This window comes from Phyllostomus discolor, chromosome 4 (assembly GCF_004126475.2).
Source record: "Phyllostomus discolor isolate MPI-MPIP mPhyDis1 chromosome 4, mPhyDis1.pri.v3, whole genome shotgun sequence".
Classification (NCBI taxonomy): domain Eukaryota; kingdom Metazoa; phylum Chordata; class Mammalia; order Chiroptera; family Phyllostomidae; genus Phyllostomus; species Phyllostomus discolor.
The window spans coordinates 194,452,446-194,476,185 of record NC_040906.2 but is presented as its reverse complement, the minus strand read 5'-3'; the positions used below and the strand labels follow the sequence as shown (position 1 = coordinate 194,476,185).

General features: G+C 41.1%; 1 protein-coding gene across 3 annotated transcripts in view; it reads left to right on the top strand.

The window, feature by feature from the left end:
- The first annotated feature begins 765 nt into the window (after positions 1-765).
- The window catches only part of EPM2A (EPM2A glucan phosphatase, laforin), an 83,144-nt gene continuing 60,169 nt past the window's right edge, over positions 766-23,740 (top strand). The window contains exon 1 of one of the 3 annotated variants that reach the window (XM_028510721.2): positions 766-1,246. In XM_028510721.2, coding sequence (XP_028366522.1) covers positions 943-1,246 — 304 coding nt within the window. In that variant the 5' untranslated portion in view covers positions 766-942. Of the gene's footprint in view, positions 1,247-17,853; positions 18,127-23,740 lie in introns of those variants that run through there. The other 2 variants (XM_028510720.2, XM_036024849.1) reach the window with 2 other exon arrangements.

Here is a 23,740-nt window from a genome sequence, read left to right as displayed (position 1 = left end):
TTTGACAGAATAGCTGTAACCCTGTGTTTCTTGACATAAAATTGTTTTTAAGTTGAAGAAATAGTGCTGTTACTGGAAGACAATCTTCAACAAAGGTTCTATTTTTATGCCATTTAAAAGTTATGAATGCCATGCATTTATAACCACAGAATGAGTTTTTGTTGTACTTGGGAAAGTAAAGCAATCCATTTTACACATACTAAAATACTACAATTTTTTTTTGAAAAAGGAAAGTGATCATGTTTTATTTCAGGCATCGATTTGGACTAGGTAAGGCGAAAAAAAATATTGTGTTTTTGCAACAGCTCTGGGTCCTTAGTGATGCATGCCTCTTCCACCAATGAGAGAAGCTTTGGGATTGGCAGGGTCTTTGCCCTCATTTTACAGATGAAGAGCCTGAGGCCCAGGGAGAGAGAGTGGATGACCTGTTTAAGGCCCCGGGCTCTCCAGATACCAGGTCTGGGATCCTTCTCCAACTTCACTGTCACAGAGGCTGCTTTCTACATGCCATTCCCTTTTTGTTTAGGAACCTCATACAGTAATCTGTCATTTGGAAAGATGACTGCAAAACCGCAGGGCTCATGAGGTTTTCCTCCCTTTCCGAACCCCATTTTATTTCCTTTTTATTTCTGCAAGTCCCCAGCCCGCCTGGAGCCGGGGTAGCAAGAGGCGGCTGGACAGGGGCCAGCCCGATTCTATGGGTCAGGCGGGTGGTGGCTCCCACTGACCCTTTTCCGCGGCCTCAGGTCCTGACCTGGGCGAGGCCCGGGCGCCTGGGCCGCGTGATGCAGCCCAAAAAAGGGGCAGCCCCGCACGTGTCCCCGCCGGCGCCCGGGCCTCTCTCGTCCGGGCCCCGAGCGCCGCCGCCCAATCGCCGCGGCCGCCTGGCGCTGCAGCCGCGTCCGCCACCCGGAGACACCGGGAGCCCCGCCGCCCGTCGCCATGCGGTTCCGGTTCGGGGTAGTGGTGCCGCCCGCGGTGGCCGGGGCCCGGCCCGAGCTTCTGGTCGTGGGGTCGCGGCCGGAGCTGGGGCGCTGGGAGCCGCCCGGGGCGGTGCGCCTGAGGCCGGCGGGCGCGGCGGCGGGCGCGGGGGCGCTGGCGCTGCAGGAGCCCGGCCTGTGGCTGGGGGAGGTGGAGCTGGCGCCGGAGGAGGCGGCGGCGCAGGACGGGGCGGAGCCGGGCCGCGTGGACACGTTCTGGTACAAGTTCCTGAAGCGGGAGCCGGGAGGAGAGCTCTCGTGGGAAGGTACGGGCAGCGGCGGCCCGCCCCGGCAGCGGCGCGGGGACCCCGGCCGGGCCGCGGGCGCGCGCAGAGTCCCCTGCAGCACCCCTTCTGGGCGTTGACAGCTGCTCTGCGCTCGCCAAACTCGCGTCACTAGCCGCGACTCCGGCTCCCGACCGAGTCCCTAGGCTGTCGCCGTGCCCTGCCCCGCCCTCCGCTCCTTAGGTCTGGGAGCCTCCGACTCCTTCCCCCACACCCAGCACCCCGTTGATTTCCAGTTCATTACCCAGGTCGTGCCAGTGTCGCGGGCCGGTTCTCTCCGCCCGGGACTCCCACGGTCTGCTTCACCCCCGGTGTCCTTCCCTGCGCCGGGTCCCTGGACTGCCCGGCCAGCCCCGCCGCTCGTGGGTTCACCCTTCAGCTCTGCCTTAATTGTTTTTTGTGCCCTCATTTTCTTGCCTTATTTCACTAAAAAATGACCCCGCCAGTGAAGCCTGCCTTTTCGCTAATCATAGACTGCAACGTGCCAGTTGCGTTGCAATTTCCTCCCCATTAGATCTGAGTGAACTGATATAAAGACGTTGAGTTTTTCTCTTTGGATTTATAAAAATCCCGAATATATGACAGTTAAGCCATGCTCTGATTTTTTTAAATGTAAAAACAATAATGCTTCATATAAGAATAAAATCAAATGCACAAGGTGAAAAACTGTTTTGTCCAAACATCTTAGGCCCACTCATTGCCCAATACGTGTGTGTGGATATACACCACCTGTGAGTGTCACTCGATGTAGATGTATCTCATTTTTTAAATGGCACCAAAATATTCTGCATGTACCAATGTGCATTTAACTTAGATTGGTTTTTTGTTTTCCTCTGTTATAAACAGTTAAGAGCCTCGTTGACAATTTGGGTGGGGTAGATTCTGGGAAATGAAATCGTTAGGTCAAAGTGTAGCCCTAGTTTACATTTCCAGCAGGACTGCCAAAGTCTACCCTGAAAAGGTTATACCAGTGTAGACTCCTGCCAGTGGTAAGACTGTAGACAGCCCTTTCTTTAAATGAAATGTGTCTGGTGAAGGGCTGGAGTGTGTGGCACTCAGTAGTTGTCGAAAGCCGGGGAAATGAAGGTCTCTGTAGAAGTTTATATGACAAAGATAGGCCATTTAGTCCAGAGTGATGAGGAAACAAAGAATCAGTACAGGAGATGAGTATTCTGTGATGTGCTAAGTATTATCCCTCTGCCTCTTTTCGTATCCCACTGGGTTACATGGTCTGGTGGCACTTAATGTCCTATTGTGCCTCCATGCCAGAACTGAAAGTCACCCTCTTTGGGTTTTTGCCCTTCTTTACAGTGTACTACTATTACTAATATGTACTTTTTATAATAAAATAACCTGATACTATTAATAAAAATTAAAATGGTAAAAAACAAAGGCCTTCCCAGTCCTCCTCATTTTCTATTTTAGCTTTTCTGGTGTTCCTTCCAAACTTTGAATAATTTGCTTGTATTGCTATGTTTTGATGTAGCAACTTTAACTTTTCTGAATTTAGCTTTTTCTGAGTGACCATATAAATAATGTATTTTATTAAAATTAGACAATACCTATTTAAACAGAAGAAGCACACCATTCCTCAGAATTTCCCAGCTTGATTGAACTATTTGATGAATACAAATTGTTTACTTTTTGAAAACATTTTTTTCTTAAAGAATGGGGAATTCCTCTTCTAATTTTCACTGATCTATAGCCTTCTGAGCACAGCTGAACTCCTATGTTAGTTGCATTGTTTTGGATTCCACATCTTCCTCTTTCTTGAATATCTGAGTCATTTTGTTGGATTGTATCCTCATATAATTTTCAAGAAACAGTAAATGAAAGATAAAATATCTGAGTTCTTAAATGCCTGAGAATGTCTTTGTTTTGCCTTCATCCTTGATTCATCATTTGGTAGAATGGTCTAGTCTCAAAATAATTTCCCCTGGATGGCTTTGCCTTTGTAACTTTCTAGCACCCATGGTAGTTGATAATTCTGATGTCAAAATAAGCCCATTTCTTTGTAGGCAATGTTTTTTTTTCTTCTTTTGAAATTGAAACTTTCCCTTACCTTATTTCACCAGGATGTATCTGAGGGTTTTGTGCGTGTGTGTGGTTTGTTAGCTCATTTGTTTTTATTGCTGAGTAATATTCTATTTATGGATGCACCACAGTTTGTTTACTCATTTACCTATTGAAGAACATCTTGGTTGCTTCCAGGTTTTGATGATTATGAATGAAGCTGCTATGAACATTGATGTGCAAGTTTTTGTGTAGACACATCTTTCAGGGTGCCATAGCATTCTTTAATCCATTTCTGCCAGCTATGAATGAGAGTTCCTGTTGCTCCATAGTCTCGTCAATAATTGGTATTGCTTAATTTTTGGATATTAACTGTTTTAATAGGATGTAACGTGCTATCTCATTGTTTTAATTTGCAATTCCCTAATGACCGATAATGTTGAGCATCTTTTCATATGCTTACCTACTCAGATCTTTTTTCCATTTTTAAATGGGGTGATTTGTTTTCTTATTGCTGACTTTGAAGGGTTCTTTGTATATTTTGGATACAAATTCTTGACAGATATGTGATTTGCAAATATGTTCTCCCAGTCTGTGACATGTCTTTTTATTCTCTTAGCAGTGTCTTTCCAGATAGAAACCTTTTAATAAAGTTCAGCTTATTAATTTTCCTTTCATAGATTGTGCTTTTGGATTTGAGTAAAAAAATTATCCCCAACTTCAAGGCCACTTAAATTTTCTCCTATGCTATGTTCTAGAAATTTTTCTTTTTATTGAATTTATTGGGGCAACATTGATAAAATTAAATAGGTTTCAGATGTAAAGTTCTATAATACATCATCTGTATATTGTATTATGTTTACCACTCTAGAAGTTTTATAGTTTTATATTTTATATTGAGGCCCATAATTAATTTTGTGTTAATTTTTTATACATGGTGTAAGGTCTGTGTCGTTTATTTTTATGCTTTTTTAAATACAGATATCCGATTGTTCCAATACCATTGATCAAAAATACTATTCTTTCTCTGTATCAAAAATGAGTCAATTGTGCTTACAGTGCATGGGTCTATTTCTGAGCTCTCTATTTAGTGCCACTGATTTATGTTTCTATTTTTTCACCAATATCACACTGTGTTGATTACTATGGTTTTGTACTGATTTTGAAATAGTGGGATGTGATCAGTTCTCCAGTTTTGTTCTTCAGTATTATATTGGCTCTTCTTGGTTCTTTGCCTTTTCATATACATTTTAGAATCAGCTTGTTGATATCTACAAAATAGCTTGCTATGATTTTGATTGGAATTTCATTGACTATAGATTAAATTCAGAAGAATTTACAACTTATAAATATTGACTCTTTTAACCCATGAACATGGAATATATTTCTATTTAATTAGGTCTTTTATTTTTATTTTTTCATCAGGGTTTTGTAGTTTTTTACATGCAGATTCAGTACATGTTTGGTTAAATATATGCATAAGGGTTTTTAAATCCTATTTTAAGTGGTATATATTTTTAATTTTAGTTTTAAATTTCAATTGTTCATTGATCATACCTAGGAAAGAAATTGACTTTTGTGTCTACTGATTTTTGTTTGGATGCTGGACACTTTAGTTTTACATTGTATCAGAGAGTTTGGATTTTTTCCCCCAGCAGTTACTTGTGGATTTGCTTGTTCCTCTTGAGGTTTACCTTGAAGGTTTAGAAGGGCAGGCCTATAGTATCTTTTACTGTAGGCCTACCGTAGCCCTGAAAGAGACCTACTAAGCCATGCTCTTTCTAGGTTCACTACTGAATACGCCATGTATTGTATAAGATCTCCTCACTGTGGTGGAAACTCATATGTGTCCCAGTGCTGTGTGAGCACTGGTTTTTTTCTTGGCATTTTTCTTTGCATAGCGCTGTGAGATGCCATCACCTGCACTCACAGATTGGGTGCAGCCAGAGTCCAGGAGACCTTCATGCAGATTTACGGACCTCTTTCTCTGCACGCTTTGTCCTCTCTGGGATGTGGTTCTCCAAATTCTAGCCACTTTGTTCTTCCCAAATTTGGATTTCTGTTTCCTTAATCGCAAGACCACTGGGCTCTGTTTGGGATCACTTTCCTGTGTCATGGTTCAGAAATTCCCTACAGGCAGAAAACCAAAGCATTCACATTGTTCATTTTGTTTATTTTTCTTTTCTCAGGGATTACAGGCCTATACAAGTGTTAGCTCAATGTGTATAAACAGTTGTTTCATATATTTCTCCACTTTTCTAGTTTTTGCTTTTATTGACAGTAGAAGCAGTCTCTGATTTTTAAAAGTTTATAGCTATTTTTTCAGCATATTCTTAAAAATTTTGCAAAATAACAATGCCTGATTTTTCCAGCATATTCTTAAAAATTTTGCAAAATAACAATGCCTCATATTTTTTATGTACACATGCATATGCATACATGTTTATATAGGTATGTAACAGAGACACACATAGAGTCTAATGTATGTCTTGTTAAAATGAAATTATTTTTGTTGATAGTCTTTAATTCTGAAGATTCTTAACTCTGTAATTGTTATCTGCCATTAAATTTCTGTGCCTTCCCAACAGGATTAGGCTTTATGGTTTTTTATTTTAATGGCCATAACTTCGGTGTTCCACTATTTTTTGTTCCACTCTTTTATTCCTTCTGCACAAACTGGAATTTGTTTTAATTTCATATCACCTCTTGTGCATCAATAATTACATTAAAATAAAATTGACACGTGGCAATGTTGCATTCCTAAATAATCTATTATTAACATTTAAGAAGATTAAACAAATCAACATAGAACTTTCTATCTTTAAGATAATGTATAGTTTGCTAGGGCTATCATAACAGAATACTAAGAATGGATAGCTTAAACAACAGAAATTTATTGTCTCCTAGTTCTGGTGCCTTAGAAGCCCAGAATCTAAGCAGTTCCTCCTGAGGTCTGTGAGGGAAGCATCTGTTCTAGTCTTCTCTCCTTGGCCTACAGAGGGCCGTCTTGTCTGTAGGTGTTTCCCGTCATCTTCCCTCTATGTGTCTCTCTGTCTGATGTTTTCTTTGTGTAAGAACACCAGTCGTACTGGAGTGGGGTGCAACCAATGGCTTCACTGTGACCTGATTACTGCTGTGAAGATCTCTCTCCAAATAAAGTAACATGCTGAAGAACTCTGGCCTAGGTGTTTAAAATGTAAATTTTTTTGAGGGGGGAGGGGTACACAGTTTAACCTGCAATAGATAATACATCTTGAAAAAATTGAAAAAATTTATTAAATTGTTCTTAACATTCTAACATTATTAGAAGAGGCTATCAGTTGTCTTTGTGTGGAAAAATTTGCCCTGTAACCACCTCACTATTCTAGATAAAAGGCGTATGTTCTGTAGGCAGTGTGCAGGGACACCATAGTACTGTGGAGAGGACAAATGTTTGGAGTAGGACAACACCAGATTAGACCAAATTCTGCGACAGACTTGTGCAACCTTACATAAATTACTTAACCCAGTGAGTTTGTTGCTTCCTTTCTGGAAAGGGGTGGTAAACAACCACACTAGAGTTGTTGTGTGGACTAGTTTATGAAGTGTCTAGAACAAAGTAGTAGTTATAATTTCAAGATACACAACAGTTTTTGGTAGCAGAAAGGTATCTGTACGTTTTCATTTTTACTAAGATGGACTTTATTTATCTTAAAAACTGTGTTCACGGAAGCAGCAGTTTTATGTAATTGGGCTGCTTCCTACACTGGCCCTCAACTACAGCAATATTACTCCTGTATTCAGGTTGCACTGCAGCCTCCATAGAACTGCTTGCGTTACCCATTACTACATCATGGTGAAGACTATGTCAGAGCAGAGTTGGGTGGGCACCTGCTGCCTAAGGGGTTTCATCCACATTCCAGCCAAAGTTTGTGAGTCCAGTGCGTCAGTTTTAATCAGGGAAACTGAATAGAAGACAGGTCTTCTGTATATGACCTTGGTCCTTCGGTTAACCTATTAACGAAGTGAGAGTGTTTCAAGAGCACAACTGTGCATGCTGCACTCGAATGAACCGTCAGAGGAATCACTGAAGAGGTGAGATGAGACTCAGTTCCAGCTGGTCTTCTCTCTTGACATTCTCTCAACCCCCTTCCTACTTTTTTCATCATAACGTTCATTTAATGTGTTGTTTCTGTCAAAATAACAAAGTTTTGAGAACATCATCAAGAAAGGCATACAAATAAAAATGAAGAGCATTATTTTCTCTCTCTTGGATCCAACCACAACCTACCACCTATGCAAACAGGTCGTGCTAGATTAAAATAATCCAGGAGTAGGTACTGTTGCAGATTCTCATTGCATCTCCCCCAGAACCTGATCCCAGCCCTTTGCCAGAAAGTTAATGGGAGCTGAAATGAAAATTTCGCTCCTTTTAGATGACTCGTTCATGTCCCCTGGAAGCAGAATGAGGTTCCAATTTTAGGGAAAATTAAAATGTTATTGCATAGTCATACGGTGGGAAGGGAGGAAAGTTATGAAACTCTTTTTTTCCCGCAAAAGGTGATAGAGCAAGTACAACCTTACAAATGTGCCTTGGTGCTTCAATGGAGATAAAATAACAAGCTGGATGAGGCATTAGTATGAACCAGTGTAACACAGTCTATGGTGTTTAGGGAAATATAAACCCATATGGTAGGGATTTTATACCTCATTAAATATGTTTCTGTGTGTGAAGATAATGTTTGCGGATGTTTGGGATTTGAGAATGAATGAGGAAAAGATATATCAACTGGATTTGTGGAAAGCCAGAGAATGGGTCACTTAATGAGGTGAGGGAAGTCTGTGGCAATGCCAGCCTTCTGGCAGAGAAGCGGGTCAGTGGGCAGGGCAGGGCAGGGCAGGGCAGGGCAGGTCGGACCTGCTGGGCCTCCCCCAGGTGCGAGAGGTGGCTCTTGGTCTCGGCACCGGCACTGGTGCCAGGGCTTCTGTTACAGTAAGCACCTTAAAATGTTCTGTAGTTCCAGCACCATCAAAAATTTGAATCTTGTTACCTGGAAAATGGTCTCAGTTTTCTGCCCTGATGGTGGTGTCCTGGGCCGTGTCCAGCCCGCTGAGGTCTGTGGGAGAGCCAGCGCACACTGGGGTGAGACACTGACCGTCATCAGCTCCGCGACCTTCGTATTTCTGAGTGTTAAGTCCTAACGTCAGGTTAACAGAGAGCCTTATCCTGACTTTTAGCTAGCTAAATCACAGGGGGTCAGAGGAAGGTTACTCTAAAATCATTTTCCTCTTCAGTTTAGTTGCAGTAGGATCTAACTGTTCCCGTGAGCAAAGAGAATTTTTATTGTCATTTGATCTCGTTTGCCATCTCTTCTGGATGTTATATTTGTAAATTTTTTTGAATTGTTTGTACCTTTGGGAACAGTAAATATAACACTGGCATTCATGTCTTCTACTGTAGATTACCAATATATTTATTACCTTCTTCACTGACTGAAGTCACTGAAAATCTACCTATTTGATGAGTGCGGCAGTAGTCGTACAGACCAGTTCCAGAACTGGAGTAATTTGGACTCCCTTACACAGAAAACTCTGGGGTTACACTATACTTTCCATGATGTTAGATTCAGAGCTGTTCTAAATATCATCAACTGAATTCTGAGGTTGTATAAATTCTGAATGTTTTATAAAAAGACACTGGTTAAAAGTTTATCTTTTAACATTTACTAGTTCTGAATAATTGTGAGGAAGAAATGAATTGATATATGAGGTCTGTCCTGAAGGAATCCAGCCATGTAATATGAAAAATAGAGACATTTACTGAAGAAGATATGAGATGCAAGAAACATTGTACACAGGACAAGGATGCCTCGGTCCCCTTCAAAGTAGGCACCTCGGGAACTCACACAGTTCTCCCAGTCATCGTCAGCTGTCCCGTCGTACCTTCCCGAATCTCACTGATGGTCTGAAATCTCTTCCCTTTCAAAGGGGATTATACTTTTGGGAAAAGCCGGAAGTTCTAGGGTGCCACATCTGGGCTGTAGGGGGGCTGAATTCCCTGGGTGATTTGATGTTTTGCCAAAAAACTCTTCATGAGATATGATGCATGAGGGGATGCATTATTGTGATGAAGCTGCCAATCACCAGTTGCCCATCGCTGCAGCCTTCTGAATCATCCAAATAGTTTCCATGGAGGAATGTTCAAGCTTAACCAAAAATTTGATGCAGATTCATTGCTCTACTCGCTCAGTCGTTTTGAATGTGATGGCCACACAGTACACATGCTCACTCAGTGGTGTCTACCGCCCCCACTGACCAGTACAGTGAAGTCAATGTTCACACATGTGCATTCCAGCCCACTCTCCTTGGCTGCCGGGTTACATCAATATTGCACGCAAACTCTTCTTGTTATATTAACAATGGCTGGACTTTTTCTGGAAAGACCTTGTATATGAACATTCTTTGTAAATGGGAATAATAAATATTTGTATTAATAGTATTGAATGAAAATTTTGTTACTGGATTTTAATATTTATTATTTTTTGGTAATACCTCACATTTTATTCACAATGAAGGGGTGTCCTGCCGAGGTCCAGCCGCAGCTAGGTCCAGGGTTTCCTGAAAGGTGGGTAAGGCGTCGGTGATGGGAGACAGACGACAACACGCCTCAGAGGACAGTGATGTTCTGTTCCATTTATTGCAAGTACAAGCAGGTTTTTATACTTTCATTTTTAGCAGTGATTGACATTTGCGATTAGGTAAAGCAGAAAAAAATTAATACAAAGGTAACCAGGAAAAATACAAAAATTCCCATAGATTCAGTTATATTAAACAAAGATTATTTTAACCATGAGAGCCATAAATCAGACAATTAGAAATAGCTGTACGTACAGAGTTTGAATGTCTTATTGTTTATTAAAATTCTCAGAATTTGTCATGGGCAAAAGGATACGCTAAATTGAACAGAGGTTATAGGAAATTTATTATAAGGCCTTTGTGATGTCTAACTTACCTATTTATCTTTTCTGTCTAAAATATTTCTCTATGTACCATGGACTCTAACTCCCTGGTAACTGTTTCTACGTGCTTAATTTATTATAGTTAACCAGCTTTTCTTATTTCTTTGCCTGTCTAATTCTACTTGATATATATTCCTATTCAAGGTAAAGGCGGGGCTGTTACTTCAACAACTTTTAGACATTCAGGGGCTATTTCATTAGAGGGGATTTTATTTTCTGGTCAAGAAATTATTTTATACAACTTCATTGGAATTATGCAAATCAATAAACCTGAGATACAGATATCTAACAATCCCACCACCTTTTAATCTCCAAAACAAATATATAAGGAGAGATAAACAGGAAATTCAGCTACAGTAAACTCTTTATTTCTTAGTTAATAAACACCAGGGAGGTCTGCTTCGAGCTAGCCTTTCCATGAAATTTAGACTATTATAAAACACTTGAACTTCATCCTAATTGACCATTCTAATGTCACCCTCATTATATGCTCCTGTATAAGGCAATGGGAGATCTGGAACCCTCTGGAGACCATTAGCTCCTTTCGGGGAATACCATAATTTGCCAATTATCTAATATGCTACCCAGGGGTATCCCTGGGCTATGGGTAAGGGTCTATATAGTTTTTTTTCTTGTTTTCTAGAAAGACTCTTTGTATCTATGGGTAAGGAACAGGCATGGGAAAGTCCGCCAATAATTCAACCTATTGTAATTGATTTATGAATTCTTTTATGGGAACAATCGGGGATAATTTCTTACTCAGGTTTATAAACACTTTATTTAAAACAATCTGGGCATGATTCAATAGTCTAGGGAGAACTAGTTGTCCCTTCAGAATTTCCCTCAAAATCAATCATTGACTCTTTTCGGGCCTCTTTCTTCTCATGTTCTGTTCTTATGGGAATCAGGGTACAAAGTAAGACCATGATTAATATTAGCAAGGAAATTATTAAAAGCAATCCCCAGAAAAATTACCGCCCCCCTTTGTATGCCACGCTCTCTTCCAGGAAGATGGATTCCTTGAATGCCCTCTTTCCATGTTCAGACGTTGTCAAAAAACATGGTTGGAACAGGGCGTGGCAGTGTCCCATAAAAAATACTATTTGTGACAACATCGAGGGATCTAGAGGGTATTACACTAAGTGAAATATATCAAAACAAGAGTTTTTTTAAATGTATGGATTCTTGGGTCAATCCCAGACCAACAGAATCCCTAAGGATAGACCCTAGAAATTCATGTGGTTTTTAAATAGTTTTATTGAGATGAAATTCACATACCATAACATTCACCGCTTTAAAACATACTATTTAGTGGATTTTATTCTATTCACAAGTTGCGTAGTCACCAGCACTAATTCTGCAACATTTTCACCACTCCAGAAAGAAACCCTGTGCTCATTACTAACCATTCTCCATACCTCCTTCCCCCATTCCCTGGCAAACACTAATGTACTTTGTGTCTCTGGATTTGCCTATTCTGGATATTTTTTATAAATGGAACCATACAATATGTGGCACTCTGTAACTGACTTTTTTTACTTAGTATAAATGTTCAAGGTTCACGTGTGATTGTAGCATATGTCAGGACTCGATGCACTTCTGCTGTGGAGTCATGCTTCGTTATAGAGCTCTCCTGCCTTTTGTTCATTCATCAGTTGATGTACACGTGGGTTGTTTTCCCTTTTTTTGATAATGCTGTTATGCACATTTGTGTAAAAGTTTTGTGTGAACATATGTTTTCGCTTCTTTTTTTTAAGATTTTATTTATTTTTAGAGAGAGAAGGGAGGGAGAAAGAGAGAGAGAGAAACATCAATGTGCGGTTGCTGGGGGCCGTGGCCTGCAACCCAGGCACATACCCTGAATGGGAATCGAACCTGTGACACTTTGGTTTGCAGCCCACGCTCAATCCACTGAGCTACGCCAGCCAAGGCTGTTTTCACTTCTTTTTAATATATACCCAGAAGTGGAGTTGCTGAATCATAGGATAACTACATGGTCTGTTTACCCTTTGAGGAACTGCCAAGCTTTTTTACAAAGTGACTGCACCATTTTCCATTCCCAGCCACAGTGTATGCGAGCCTCAGTGTTCCACATTGTCGACAACACTTGTTATTGTCTGTACTTTTTATTTCAGCCATCCGAGGGGGTGTGAAATGGGGTCTTGTTTTGGCTGGTGTTTCCCAGTGACTGATGATGTGGGCTATTTTTGTCGTATGCGTTTTGGCCATGTGTTTGAAAATAACACCTGTGTTCGCGTCTTCTTGAGGAAATGCGTATTCGGATTCTGTGCCCATTTTTAATCAGGTTATTTGCTTCTCAGTTATTGAGTTGTAAGAGTCCATGTCTTCTAAAAACCGTGGACAGGTGACATTGATACAGATAATCCCTGTGTAGACATTTCCCTGTACAGGAAAACAGAGGGTAGGCAGCTGACACACCTAATTGGACTGGACGTTGAAGCCTTTACTTTGAAATGCATGAATTGGTTTAGTATAGAGCTTCATTTTATTGTAGACAAGTAAGACAATAAGGGTCATTGTTCACTTAAAGGAATTAGCTGTTGATAGATTTATCCTTCCTTGGCCAACCCTAATATTACCAAGTTCATCTTTCTGTGCACCACCATTAAGTGGAAGTGCTCTTTGAGCTTCTTTCCTCAGGCCACCTCTTATGTCAAGCTCCATTGCTTCTTTGGAAGATCTCCTTGAATCCGATGATACAGCTCTAGCTGTAATCTCTTTCCTGGGCTCCAGATGTATACTTCCTGTTGTCTGTGAGACCTGTTTCCGGTAAGTACTTTAAACGCAATATATCCGAACCTCCACTCATGAACAACCACAGCTCAATCACTCAAATCCATGGAAACATAAGAACATCTGAGGCTGGGCTGCCTGCATCGTGAGCCTCTGGGGTATGAGACTAGCATTTCTTAGGCCAAATCCGTAAAGATTTTGATTTAATAGTTCCAGGAATGGCCAGGGAATGAGACTTTTGTAATTTCTGCTGATGTTTTTTGATTTGAGAGACCACTGTAAGGAATTCTGCTGTGGAAATACTTCTGTTCTCCCTACCTCACTTCTGCCCCTAAATCACCTTTTTTATTTTCATTCTGCTGCTTCTGCTGTAGGTTGTTGGTTCCTTGACACTCAGTGGACTTCTGCATGATCTAACTCATACTCTGTCCTTCCTCCACACTGCTACCAGAGTTACCTGCCTAAAACACAGATTGGATGTGTCACGTGACTAAACTATTTGGTGATTCCCTAGATCCTATAGAATAAGTCTGAAATTCTTAGTATGAGAAGTGCCTCACAATCTGACAGTCGACTTTTGCCTGCATTTCTCCTGCCACTTCCTAAAAGCAATCTGAATGCTAGCCATCTAGACTCTTATTTTTCCCCAACATATAATGTAGCTTTTTGTTAATGCTCTGCCCTTTTCTTGGGTTTCTGTCAAAACTGTGGCAGTCGTAGATCTGTGATGAAGCGTGCTACATTATTCCATCGGCTTTCATGTGATACTGTGAAACCCTGTCAGAGGTAGCCACTTCAAGTCTGAACAAAGGGCTATGATTAAGCCACAGCACTCACACGTGCATACATGCATATCTTCAGATTAGGGAACGGGATTAGCATCTTAATCCCTGTGATGTATCTGCCCTGGACCATGAGTGGCAGTGTAGGTGAGCTTGCTTTCTTCTTCTCTGGTAGATGCCTATGCCGTCAACATTGATTGGATTCAATACAGAGGCTTTTGTTAGAGCTTCTGGTCAGAGACTTACCCTTCCAGCTGTAACAGAGCGGAGGGACACCATGCACTCCTCCAGCTGGAGCAAGGGTTACTGAGCTATGAAAAATGGGACACAGTTTAGTGAACTCACACACTTTGGGCACATATGTGATTGGTGCATGTGCTGGCTCTGTGGCCCCCCGTCAGCTGGTTGTGGGTTCTACATACATAAATTAGGTACCTGAATGTGCTGACCTAGGTATAATTTGTGTACCCCTGGCTCTGATGCCTCCACCCACCTGGCTACAGGTTAGTGTGCATGCTCAGTGAGCAATCCTGCCTGTTGCTTCTGACAAGACAGGGCATCCTTCACTGGACACGCACAGCTCCCATGAGTTCGTACCGATGCAGCGCTGTGTCCAGGATGGCACTTAGAGTCATAATTCATACATACAAACATTCCAAATGCCTTTCTGTGTTGTCCGGTATGTACTCATTTTTATCTCACATATCTGAAGCCTAAGTATTACAAATCTTTTAGCCTTCTATGATCAACCTTTCTTCTGATATTTAAGTAAACTTGCTTGAGTCCCCACCCCGCATGCTGACAGATCTGACCTCTTTCTTCTGTGTTACTCAGAACCGTATTTTCTAGGTAGACGAGGAAAAGCTGGGGCGTGGCAGACTACTGCTGTGTACCCGTACCCACCCCCTCTCCCCGTGGGCGGGCTCTTCTTTGCTGAAGAAGTGTAACTTTGTCATGCGGCCAACTTTGGTCAGTAGACCATGATGGGTGGTGATGTTTGCTGCTCCCCATTGCTTTGCCTTGCTCTGTTCCTCTCTGCTGTTCCAAATAGCCATGGCTTTGTCTGATGGTCCCCAAATGAAGACGATGCCACTGTGGAAGGAGCCCTTTGTTCTCCTATGCCACTGATAATTTCAGGCAGTTTGTTATCACAGTATGCCCTGGCTCTCACAAACAATGCCTGGCACTTAGCAGGAGTTGATTACATAGTTTATAAATGAATGAACTTGAGCAATGTACTTCCCAGGTGTCTCAAACTCTTCATCTCCCCTTTTTCAGTGGGGTCCTGGGCAAGTGAATTTGTAGCACAGGATAGAGATGCACCATTGTCTTAAAGCAACAATTTTTCTAGAAGACATTTGAGGGAAAGAACATTTTGTAATTAAAATAGACACACATATGATATGGAATAGAACACAAATATTACACAATTTTTTAAAAGAAAAGTACAAGTGTTAAAAGTTTTCATAACAATAGGGTACTACTGCTTCAAGCTACATTCCCAAGACCCCTGGAAGTGTTCGATAAGCCTTGATAATCTCTGAGTCTGGTTCTTGCTCCGAGAGATACAGTGGATCAGATTAGAGTAGAGACGTCAAAGTTCTTTAGGAGGGGCTCCCGGGTGTGAGCAGCGGTGAAGGGGGAGCCAGCAGCCTCAGGCTCCGGTACTTGCTCTGCTGCTGAGAAAACACACAACCCGGTCAAGTCATTTAATCTACGAGAGCCTCAGAGTCAGGCACAGGTGTACTCACACTGGTCCCACTGGACTGTTTTTAGGGAGTACTATTTTGGAAAGTATTTTGAAAATTATTATCCTCTGTTATTCCAATAGAAAAGTTATATGCGTTCTTTCAATCATTTCCAATTTGAAGATTTTATTTATATTGTAATTCCACTGGGTGGCAGTATTTCATTGTGTTCTACTATAATTTTACAATTTAGATACAGTCTCAAAGAAAAGAATTTAATCATCAACATTCTCTCTCAGTCTCACCTTTCCCTTTTGCTATCCCCTGCTCTCTCTACGTCCCAAAACAATTTTGAGAAAGCGTTATCATTAATTTAAAACAGAATTAGGACTCTTTTTAAATGACTCTTGGGGTCAGTCTCCCTAAGTCGTAGCAGTTTAGCCAGAATTTCTGCATCCTTTGGGAAGAAGTCTTAAATAGCTTAATTTTACTCAGATGTGAGCAAATTACCTTGATGGTAGGTAATTAAAATCAGTTAAAATCATCTACAAAAATCTTGCCATTGACTTTTTTTTCTGTTGTGAATGCTCTAACAATTATTTTTTGCCATAGACGCGTGTGGACATTTTTGACGGATAACACTAGGGATACCTCTTATATCTTAAAGATTTTAAAGCTGTTATGTCGAATCCTCTGATGACTATGAATATGTTTGGGAAGTGTTTTATCTCGGTTCCATATCAGTTTACTTTGTGTCAGAATGTCTTAGAGCATAAGTTTCACGAATCGAGAAATAGGAAGAGTACACTTGTAAAGCTTGGTAAGTGATTCCTTGCTAAGTTCTGTTGATCCTGAGGTTTCCATATAAGGGATGGCCTCAGTCTATTAGAATAGCACTGTCCTGTAGTGAGGGGGAAAAATCAAACATGTTTAGCAACGTTATTTGTTTTCCCTTGGAAGGAGACTACTGAATGATGCAGTTTTTAAACTGCCACAGTCCCCTGCATCCTACGCAAGAGTAAGTAGCTGCTTTGAAAAATGAGGCTGGTGGAAAGGTGTTTATAAAACCTGACGTAAATAGAGAAGTCTTTATTTTTAAATGGCCAGTACTTGATAGAGAATTTTAATTGTTTTGTGCCAAATAAATCTTTGCTGTTTTCAAGGGACAAAAGAGAGGAAAAAGTTAAAAAAAAAGATGTCTAAATTTCAATTGGTATATTAATGAAAGTTTTATATCCTTCTTTTATTGTCATAATTATGAACCACATCTCCTCTTATACACAGAATAATGATAAGATGTGTGCACTGTGTATGTGAGCATTAAAATTTTTGCGGGGGTGTGAAGATGGGATTCATAGTTTCTCATCAGTTTCTAAAGGGCCTTGTGACCCACATAAAGTAAAAAGAAAAAGCCCTGATAGTTTTTCATCATTACATATTTTTGGATTAGGTTTAAAAATTGCCTTAGAAGTTTAGCCTCACTAGCCAAATATCAACCCTCACTTGTACAAGGGGGAAAATGGAGAAGTAGTATATTTTACTTTTGGTAAAGGATTTTAGAGAAATCTCCCGATTTATTTGCATACAAATTAAAAAGCAGCTGGCTGGCTAGTAGATGAGGTAGGTGGGTTCACTACAAATTGAACAACTGAACCTGAAGTGCTCTTTTAATGTGCCAGGAAGAACGTGAGGGTGAATGCAAGTGGCAGGTTTCCTGCTAAATCTTTTTATTAGTGATTTAGGAAGCTTACTTACCAAGTTTGCTGATAAGAGAAAACTGGGAGAGCTGTTGTTTTGTTTGAGAGAAACAGTATTCAAACTACTTAGTCCCAAAGATTGGAATAAACTGGCAAGAAGAAATGAGTAAGAATTAAATCTTGTATTTGCATGAATAAGTTATTTTATAAATATAGACAACTAGGGAAATTTGCCTTCAGAACAATTCAGAGGGAAGAGATTTTGGAGTTTCAATTAGTTTTGATTTTAGGGAGAAGTTAGCAGATTTGGGGCAGAGATTGGTCAGAATTTGTAAAGTAGGTGAGTTACTGGGAAAATCAGTGATCATTTCTTTGAGACACGAGCCCAGGTGAAGTAACTGTTACTGTGTTCTTGTCTTGAAACATGCACGTCTGAACAAAGCTGTTGTTAAAAACAGTTTGACCTTTTTTAGTGCTTTACTTGTTTTGCAAGTCGGGGTACAGATTTGCACGTGGACTGAAAGGACTGGAAGAACAGAAGAGAAAAACAGTAGCTGAGAGTAGTCAGTAAGCTGTTATTGAACACTAACCATAGTAGGTCTCGTGTTTAACTGTTTAAATGGATTAACGAAGTGGATTCACTCATAGTTCTATGAGGTAGAGAGCGGTACTGTAATCCCTTTCTCACAAATGAGAAAACAGGCACGTGTTGCTCGGATGACTTTCTCACTACTATTTGCAAGCAGTAAATAGTGTAACCTGGTCTGGAGTCTGCATCTGCGTGTCAAGCCAGTGCACTTCACTGCTGTAATATACTGCCTTTCAGGAGAAGAGAATTATGGAACCAGCAGAGGACAGATTCAACAGAGAGTGGTCACTATCATTAAATGCTGCAGGCAGGTCAGGAAACAAAAAAAACGAACTTGACAGGTAGGAGATGAGTTCATTTCAAGGTTTTTTTTTATCCCCGTGGAGTGTTGAGGGCAGATGCCAAATTGTAGTGCACTGAAGAACGGATGGGGAAGTGAGGCTGTGCAGTGAGGACAGGGCCAGTTAGAGGGGAGATGAGGCTATAAGACAGGACAGCCGGGCACAGGCTGCAGGAGAACTAGACGGAGGGATGCGCGGAGGTTTGTGGCTGAGAATAGAGGAGATGCCGCATTACAGCAAGGAGGCTGTAGAAGCCAAAAGCAAGCAAGTGCTAGACTAATGACCTCTGTCTCTCTCTGGCTAATTTTTAGCTTTCTGAAAGTCCATTAAAATGCCTTTTGTTTTACGGTTGCTTTTCTTAAAAATAATGGACAACGAACAATTTAGTACATTGGGTACTTTTATCGGAAGAAATGTGGCCTGGCTTCCAAAGTGGTTTGCTGCAGAAAGATGACGTGCTCAGACCTAGCACAGTTGCCTCCCGTGGCCTGAGTAGCCTTTGTTTCTCCCCACTTGCCTGGCTGGCGGAATCCTGATTTGCTTTTGTAGAGGTGGGGGAATCGTTACTGCTCTAACTAGTACGGTGATCTGTCTCCTCGGCTGGCCGTTGGTCTAAGGATGTCTGTCACTTAGTTCTGGCTAACTGAACGTAAGAAATCTTTTGGGGGAGGCTCCCAGGAAAGTTGTCACTTTTCTCATGAAAAGGAACAGAGGCTCTGCCCTTCACCCTTCCTCATGGCCAGGGCTCCAGATGGGATGCCTGGAGGGTACCCTCTGAGTGTGAGGTGGCCTCACATGACAACAAAGGCAAGGTGTGAAGGGTAACAAAGCCGAGGTTTAGGAAACATTTGGTGTGTCACCAGCTCTGGGCTACCTGGCTTTGCACCTTTTGTTATGCGAGAGAGAGACGTGTATCTGTTAAATCACTGTGAGCTTCTCTGTTGCTTGCAACCAGACATAATCCTCAGAGAAGCAAAATTCTTTAGATCTCATACATATGTAGTTTATGGCTATGGTAAATTTTAAGATAATCTCCTTATTGGACCCTCATCATTGTTATAGGCTATGATGTCTCATTAAAAGTGTTTAAAATAATCTATCTTATCAATTCCTTAAAAAAATTTGTCTTCACAAATTTTACTCAGCCACTCTGTCCTCTCCATCAGCTGGACGTTTCTGGTTTCTTCCCGGTGACTGGAGCCGCGCCTGCATGGGCCTCACGTCAGCTGGGTCCCTGTGGTGGCGATAAAATGCTTTCGTCATGGAAGAAACCAGAGCACTCAGCCATCCCAGATGGACTCGACATCACAAATCGACCGGCTCAAAGGACTAGTATGTTAAACAGCTTAGCCCACGTTTCCACAAATCTTAATAGAAGAGACATTTCACACCAAAACATTTACTTACTTTTTAAAAAAATTATCTATTGATTTGAGAGAGGGAGAGAAAGGGCGGAGAGAGAGAGCGGTTTGCTTTTCCACCTAATCATGCACTCATTAGTTGAGTCTTGTGTGTGCCCTGACCGGGGATCCAGCTGCAACCTGGGCTGAGAGGGCCAACCCTGTAGCCAGCTGAGGGTCTTACTGCAAAACTGCTGAGCTGCATGTCTGCTGGGGTGGTCAGGGGCAGGATGGAGCTAAGTGTAAAATAATCCTTGATGTTCTGCAGAGTTTCCTGGGATGAGTATGATTTTTCTGTGTTTGGATCTACTGTCTTTTGCTGTGTATAATGTGCACTTTTTCGCCCAAATTTTTGAGGGAAAAATGAGAATGCACATTATACATGGGTAATACTAATTCTGTATCTATATAAATGTGTTTAATTCTTTTATTTATGCTTATGTGTTAAAAGTATAACTCTAGAAAGCAATAACAATATCTCTATGCAAAATAATACCTTGGAATATGATAATCAGTTTTGTTTCTAAATAATAATAAATGAGAAATTGAATTAAAAAAGTAAAATGGAAGATTTTTCCCTGAAAGTTTGGGCCAACACTGTGGGTGTGCATTACCTTAAGAATGCATTATACACGGGAAAATACGGGAAATGGTGGACACTCCTGAGGCGTGGCTCCCGGGGAAGGTGCAGCCGTCTACCTCAGCATCAGTGACTGGAAGTCCGCAGAGACGGGGGCATGCGAGCTTTTGCCCTGAGAGTCAGGGTATGGCAAACGAAGTAGTGGAGTCTGGTTAGAGGAATTTGCTTTATATAGTGAATCTAATACCAATATAGATACTTCATCTGTTTTTATAGTGGGGCTTGGATTTGTGCTTGGATGATGAAACACAATGAAATTTCTAGCCAATCCTGAGAGTGCTGTGGGGAGAAAAAAAATGACTCTTCAATGTAACAGTAACAAAAGTCTAGACGCTACTATAAAAATTAAGTGACAATATCAACATTAAAATTATTAGAGCAATTAAATGAGATTTACAGAACACATGAATAGACATCTCTGCATGGGACACAGAAAGTAAGTGTGGTATCCAGCAAATATGCCCAATTATGCAGAGATGGAGCGTTTTAGTATGCTGGTCTTCCTGTTTAATCCCTTCGGCCCTGGCATAATTAGCTACCAGAGGATTTGATCATTTCAAATCAGGTGGTCAAATCTTTGGCCTCACTCTAAATTATCACACTGAGTGAATTATTAATAATTCAGTCTTGGCGCTTTGAGTCAAGACTATTAAGAACAATCTAAGTTTCAGATTTCCTCTAAAAATCATAGGAGAGCTCTTTTAGTGTATTCAGTTTTAAATGGAAGCATAATTGCCTGGAAACGCCATTGTTTGGGATATTTTTAAAGAGAATCTTCAGTCTTTGAGATGCTTCCCATGAATCACTAATTAATGTAAATCTTCTTTATTTTAAAAAAAATATCTGACTGCTTAAATTCTGGTTAGAGATGTGGTAATTCTGTTCTCTGCTTTCCCAATCTCTGAACCCAGTTGTTTTACAGGGCTTGCTTTAGAATTTGTAAGTTATGTAGATCTCCTGTGAGTTCATATTATGTCATCACTCTACCCAGGGAAATAAACAAATTTGTTGTTGTTATCTATTTCCTGCTTTGAATCACGGTCCACATTGTGCTCTTTGTTATGTATCTAAAACATATCCTGTTGCCAATCACAGCGTGAGGCCCCTCCCGTCTATTACAAGCCCTGCCTCAGTAACTTGAACTCACACAGATAGAGCCATCTCCATTTTCAGTCGTCTGCGATTGCATGCACACCACCAATCTGTCAGTTTTCTCTCCAAGGGAGCCGATTGCTCCTGAAAATACATCTCCATGTAGCATTGCACATTAAAAATGGCATTGAAGATGAGGCCTATTTGCAATCTTGGAATAATCTGTTAATGTATTGGTGTTTTGCCATATAGTTTTAAAGTTGTATTCATCATTTAGTTTAGTTTTGTTTAATCCACTGACTGATTTGTGTAACCTTTGTCTAAGCAACAGTAGTCAATTCATTGTTGGCATCAGGTTTTAAATTTCATCTGTCTGTCTCAGTTTACCACACAGAACAATCTCTCAATAATATTTGGTTATTAACTGGATTAAACCCTAGAATGTGTCATATGTATGAGTGTATTAGTCTGCTTGAGCTGCTATAACAAAATACCATGGACTGGGTAGCTTCAATGACAGGAATTCATTTTCTCACAGTTCTGGACTGGGGGTCCCAGATCAGGGGCCAGGAGATTTGGTTTCTGGTGAGGACTCTTTTCCTGGCTTTGCTGATGGCTGTGGTCTCCCTGTGTCTTCACAGGGCCTTTCCCCTGTCCCTGCATGGGGAGGGAGATCTCTGGTGTGTCCTCCCATTCTTTTAAGGACACCAGCCCTTACAGGCCCCACCCTATGGTCTCCTTTAACCGTAGTGATCTCATTACCTGAAGGCCCTATCTCCAAGTCCAGTTACTTTGGGAGTTAGAGCTTCAACATGTAAATTTGGGCAAAAACAACTTAGTTTATAAACACTGAGATTACTAGTGTCTATAAACTAAACTGTTTTACTAAGTTACTGTTTATGAACTAAATTGTTTACTAAATTATTAGTAAGTCTTTAAGAAAAGAGCTATTGAATTTCACTTTCCCACACATTTTTCCTATTATATTTCTTCAGCATAGCTTGGTCTCAGCCTCCATTTCACCCATGTCTTTCCCGAATCACAAAAGCTTTCCCTTCTAACATTTTCTGCTCTGTTCGGTTTGGCAGGTGTTGATGAAGTCTCCTTAAAATTGTAGCCTAAATTGATCAAGGCTGCTCTGGGCGTTTTACCTAGAAGACCCCCTCTGGAGGCCGGGCAGAGAGGGCGTCCAAGGCTGAACTCCAGGAGTAACTCCTGCTGTTCTCCCTTTCTGCACACCTTGTGCTCACCTGGGAGAGGGCCCCCCCATTGCACCTGGCTGCCCAACATCCGTCTGAAGGACGTTTGCTGGTTATTTCATAGAATTTGCAGCGTGCGTGAATGGTTTTCAGTCTGATTGATGACGAGAGTAAATGAGGTCCTCATCCGGTCTCCATCACTGTCCCCAAATGTAGCTATTTTTGTAGGTTTGTGTGTTGCAGTTTCTCAAAGTGTCTGACCTGAGTGGGGTCCACCCCTCCCAAAGAGGCAGTTGGTTGAACAAAAATAATTTTTGTTTTGTCTTGTTTTGGCCATTACGACAGAATATCAAAATGCCAAAGAGTTTGTAATAATTATAGCATATTTGCCCAACTTTATGCACCAATAACTTCTGAGGTAATAACAGATGGGGCTGCGAGAGATCCAATTTGGATGAACTATTAGCTAAAATTAGAGATTAAGGTGTTAGGTTCAGACTTTATGTTCATGTGCTAGAAATAAAACTGTACAGTAATTAAACTCCAAAGAGGATTGATTAAAATCACACTTGAACGATAATTAGAATTTTAATTTTAAGTAAACTAGACTGTTCAATAGATATTCCTTGTCCAATATTATTTCAAAACTTCTGATTTTATAAAAAATCATTTTAACCTTAACTTTGAAACTTATAGAACTACTTAAATAATGCATTAGTTCTGATTGTTTTACATTCTGAGGTTTCTTACTTTTCTGGCTTTAATTGGAGTTCCAGAAAGCAAGCCTTTTACCACATTTACCTACTTTATTTTAACTTACCTAAATTGCTTTTTTTTTTACATTTAGTTTGAGATCTTTGTGATTCATGATATAATGAGTGACTGTGTGGACACCTGGACATTTTGAGTATTATCTAATGAGACTCTGGGGCTTCTTTACACCTAGTGCTTTCACTGGATTCCTCTGACCTCGCACCCGCAGGAAAGTGGGGGTGCCACCTCGTCATGCAGGCTCCCCTCCCAGTCTCCGCTGCCAGCTGGTGGGATTGGACCCCTGACTGCGCTGGGGTGGGAGTTCCAGCTCTCTGCTAGGCCCCCGCTGGTGCCTCCCAGGCTGAGAGAGACCCAGGGGCTGCAATACTTCTTCTCCACATGTGGCTCCCATGAATGGTGGGGCGTGGCAGGAAAATGCAAGTCCTGACTTTCTAGTGGGCCTCCCGTGACCCCCCATCCGTGGGAAGGGAGCGCATCTTGTTTCTTTGTGGAGGTGGAATTCCATCTCC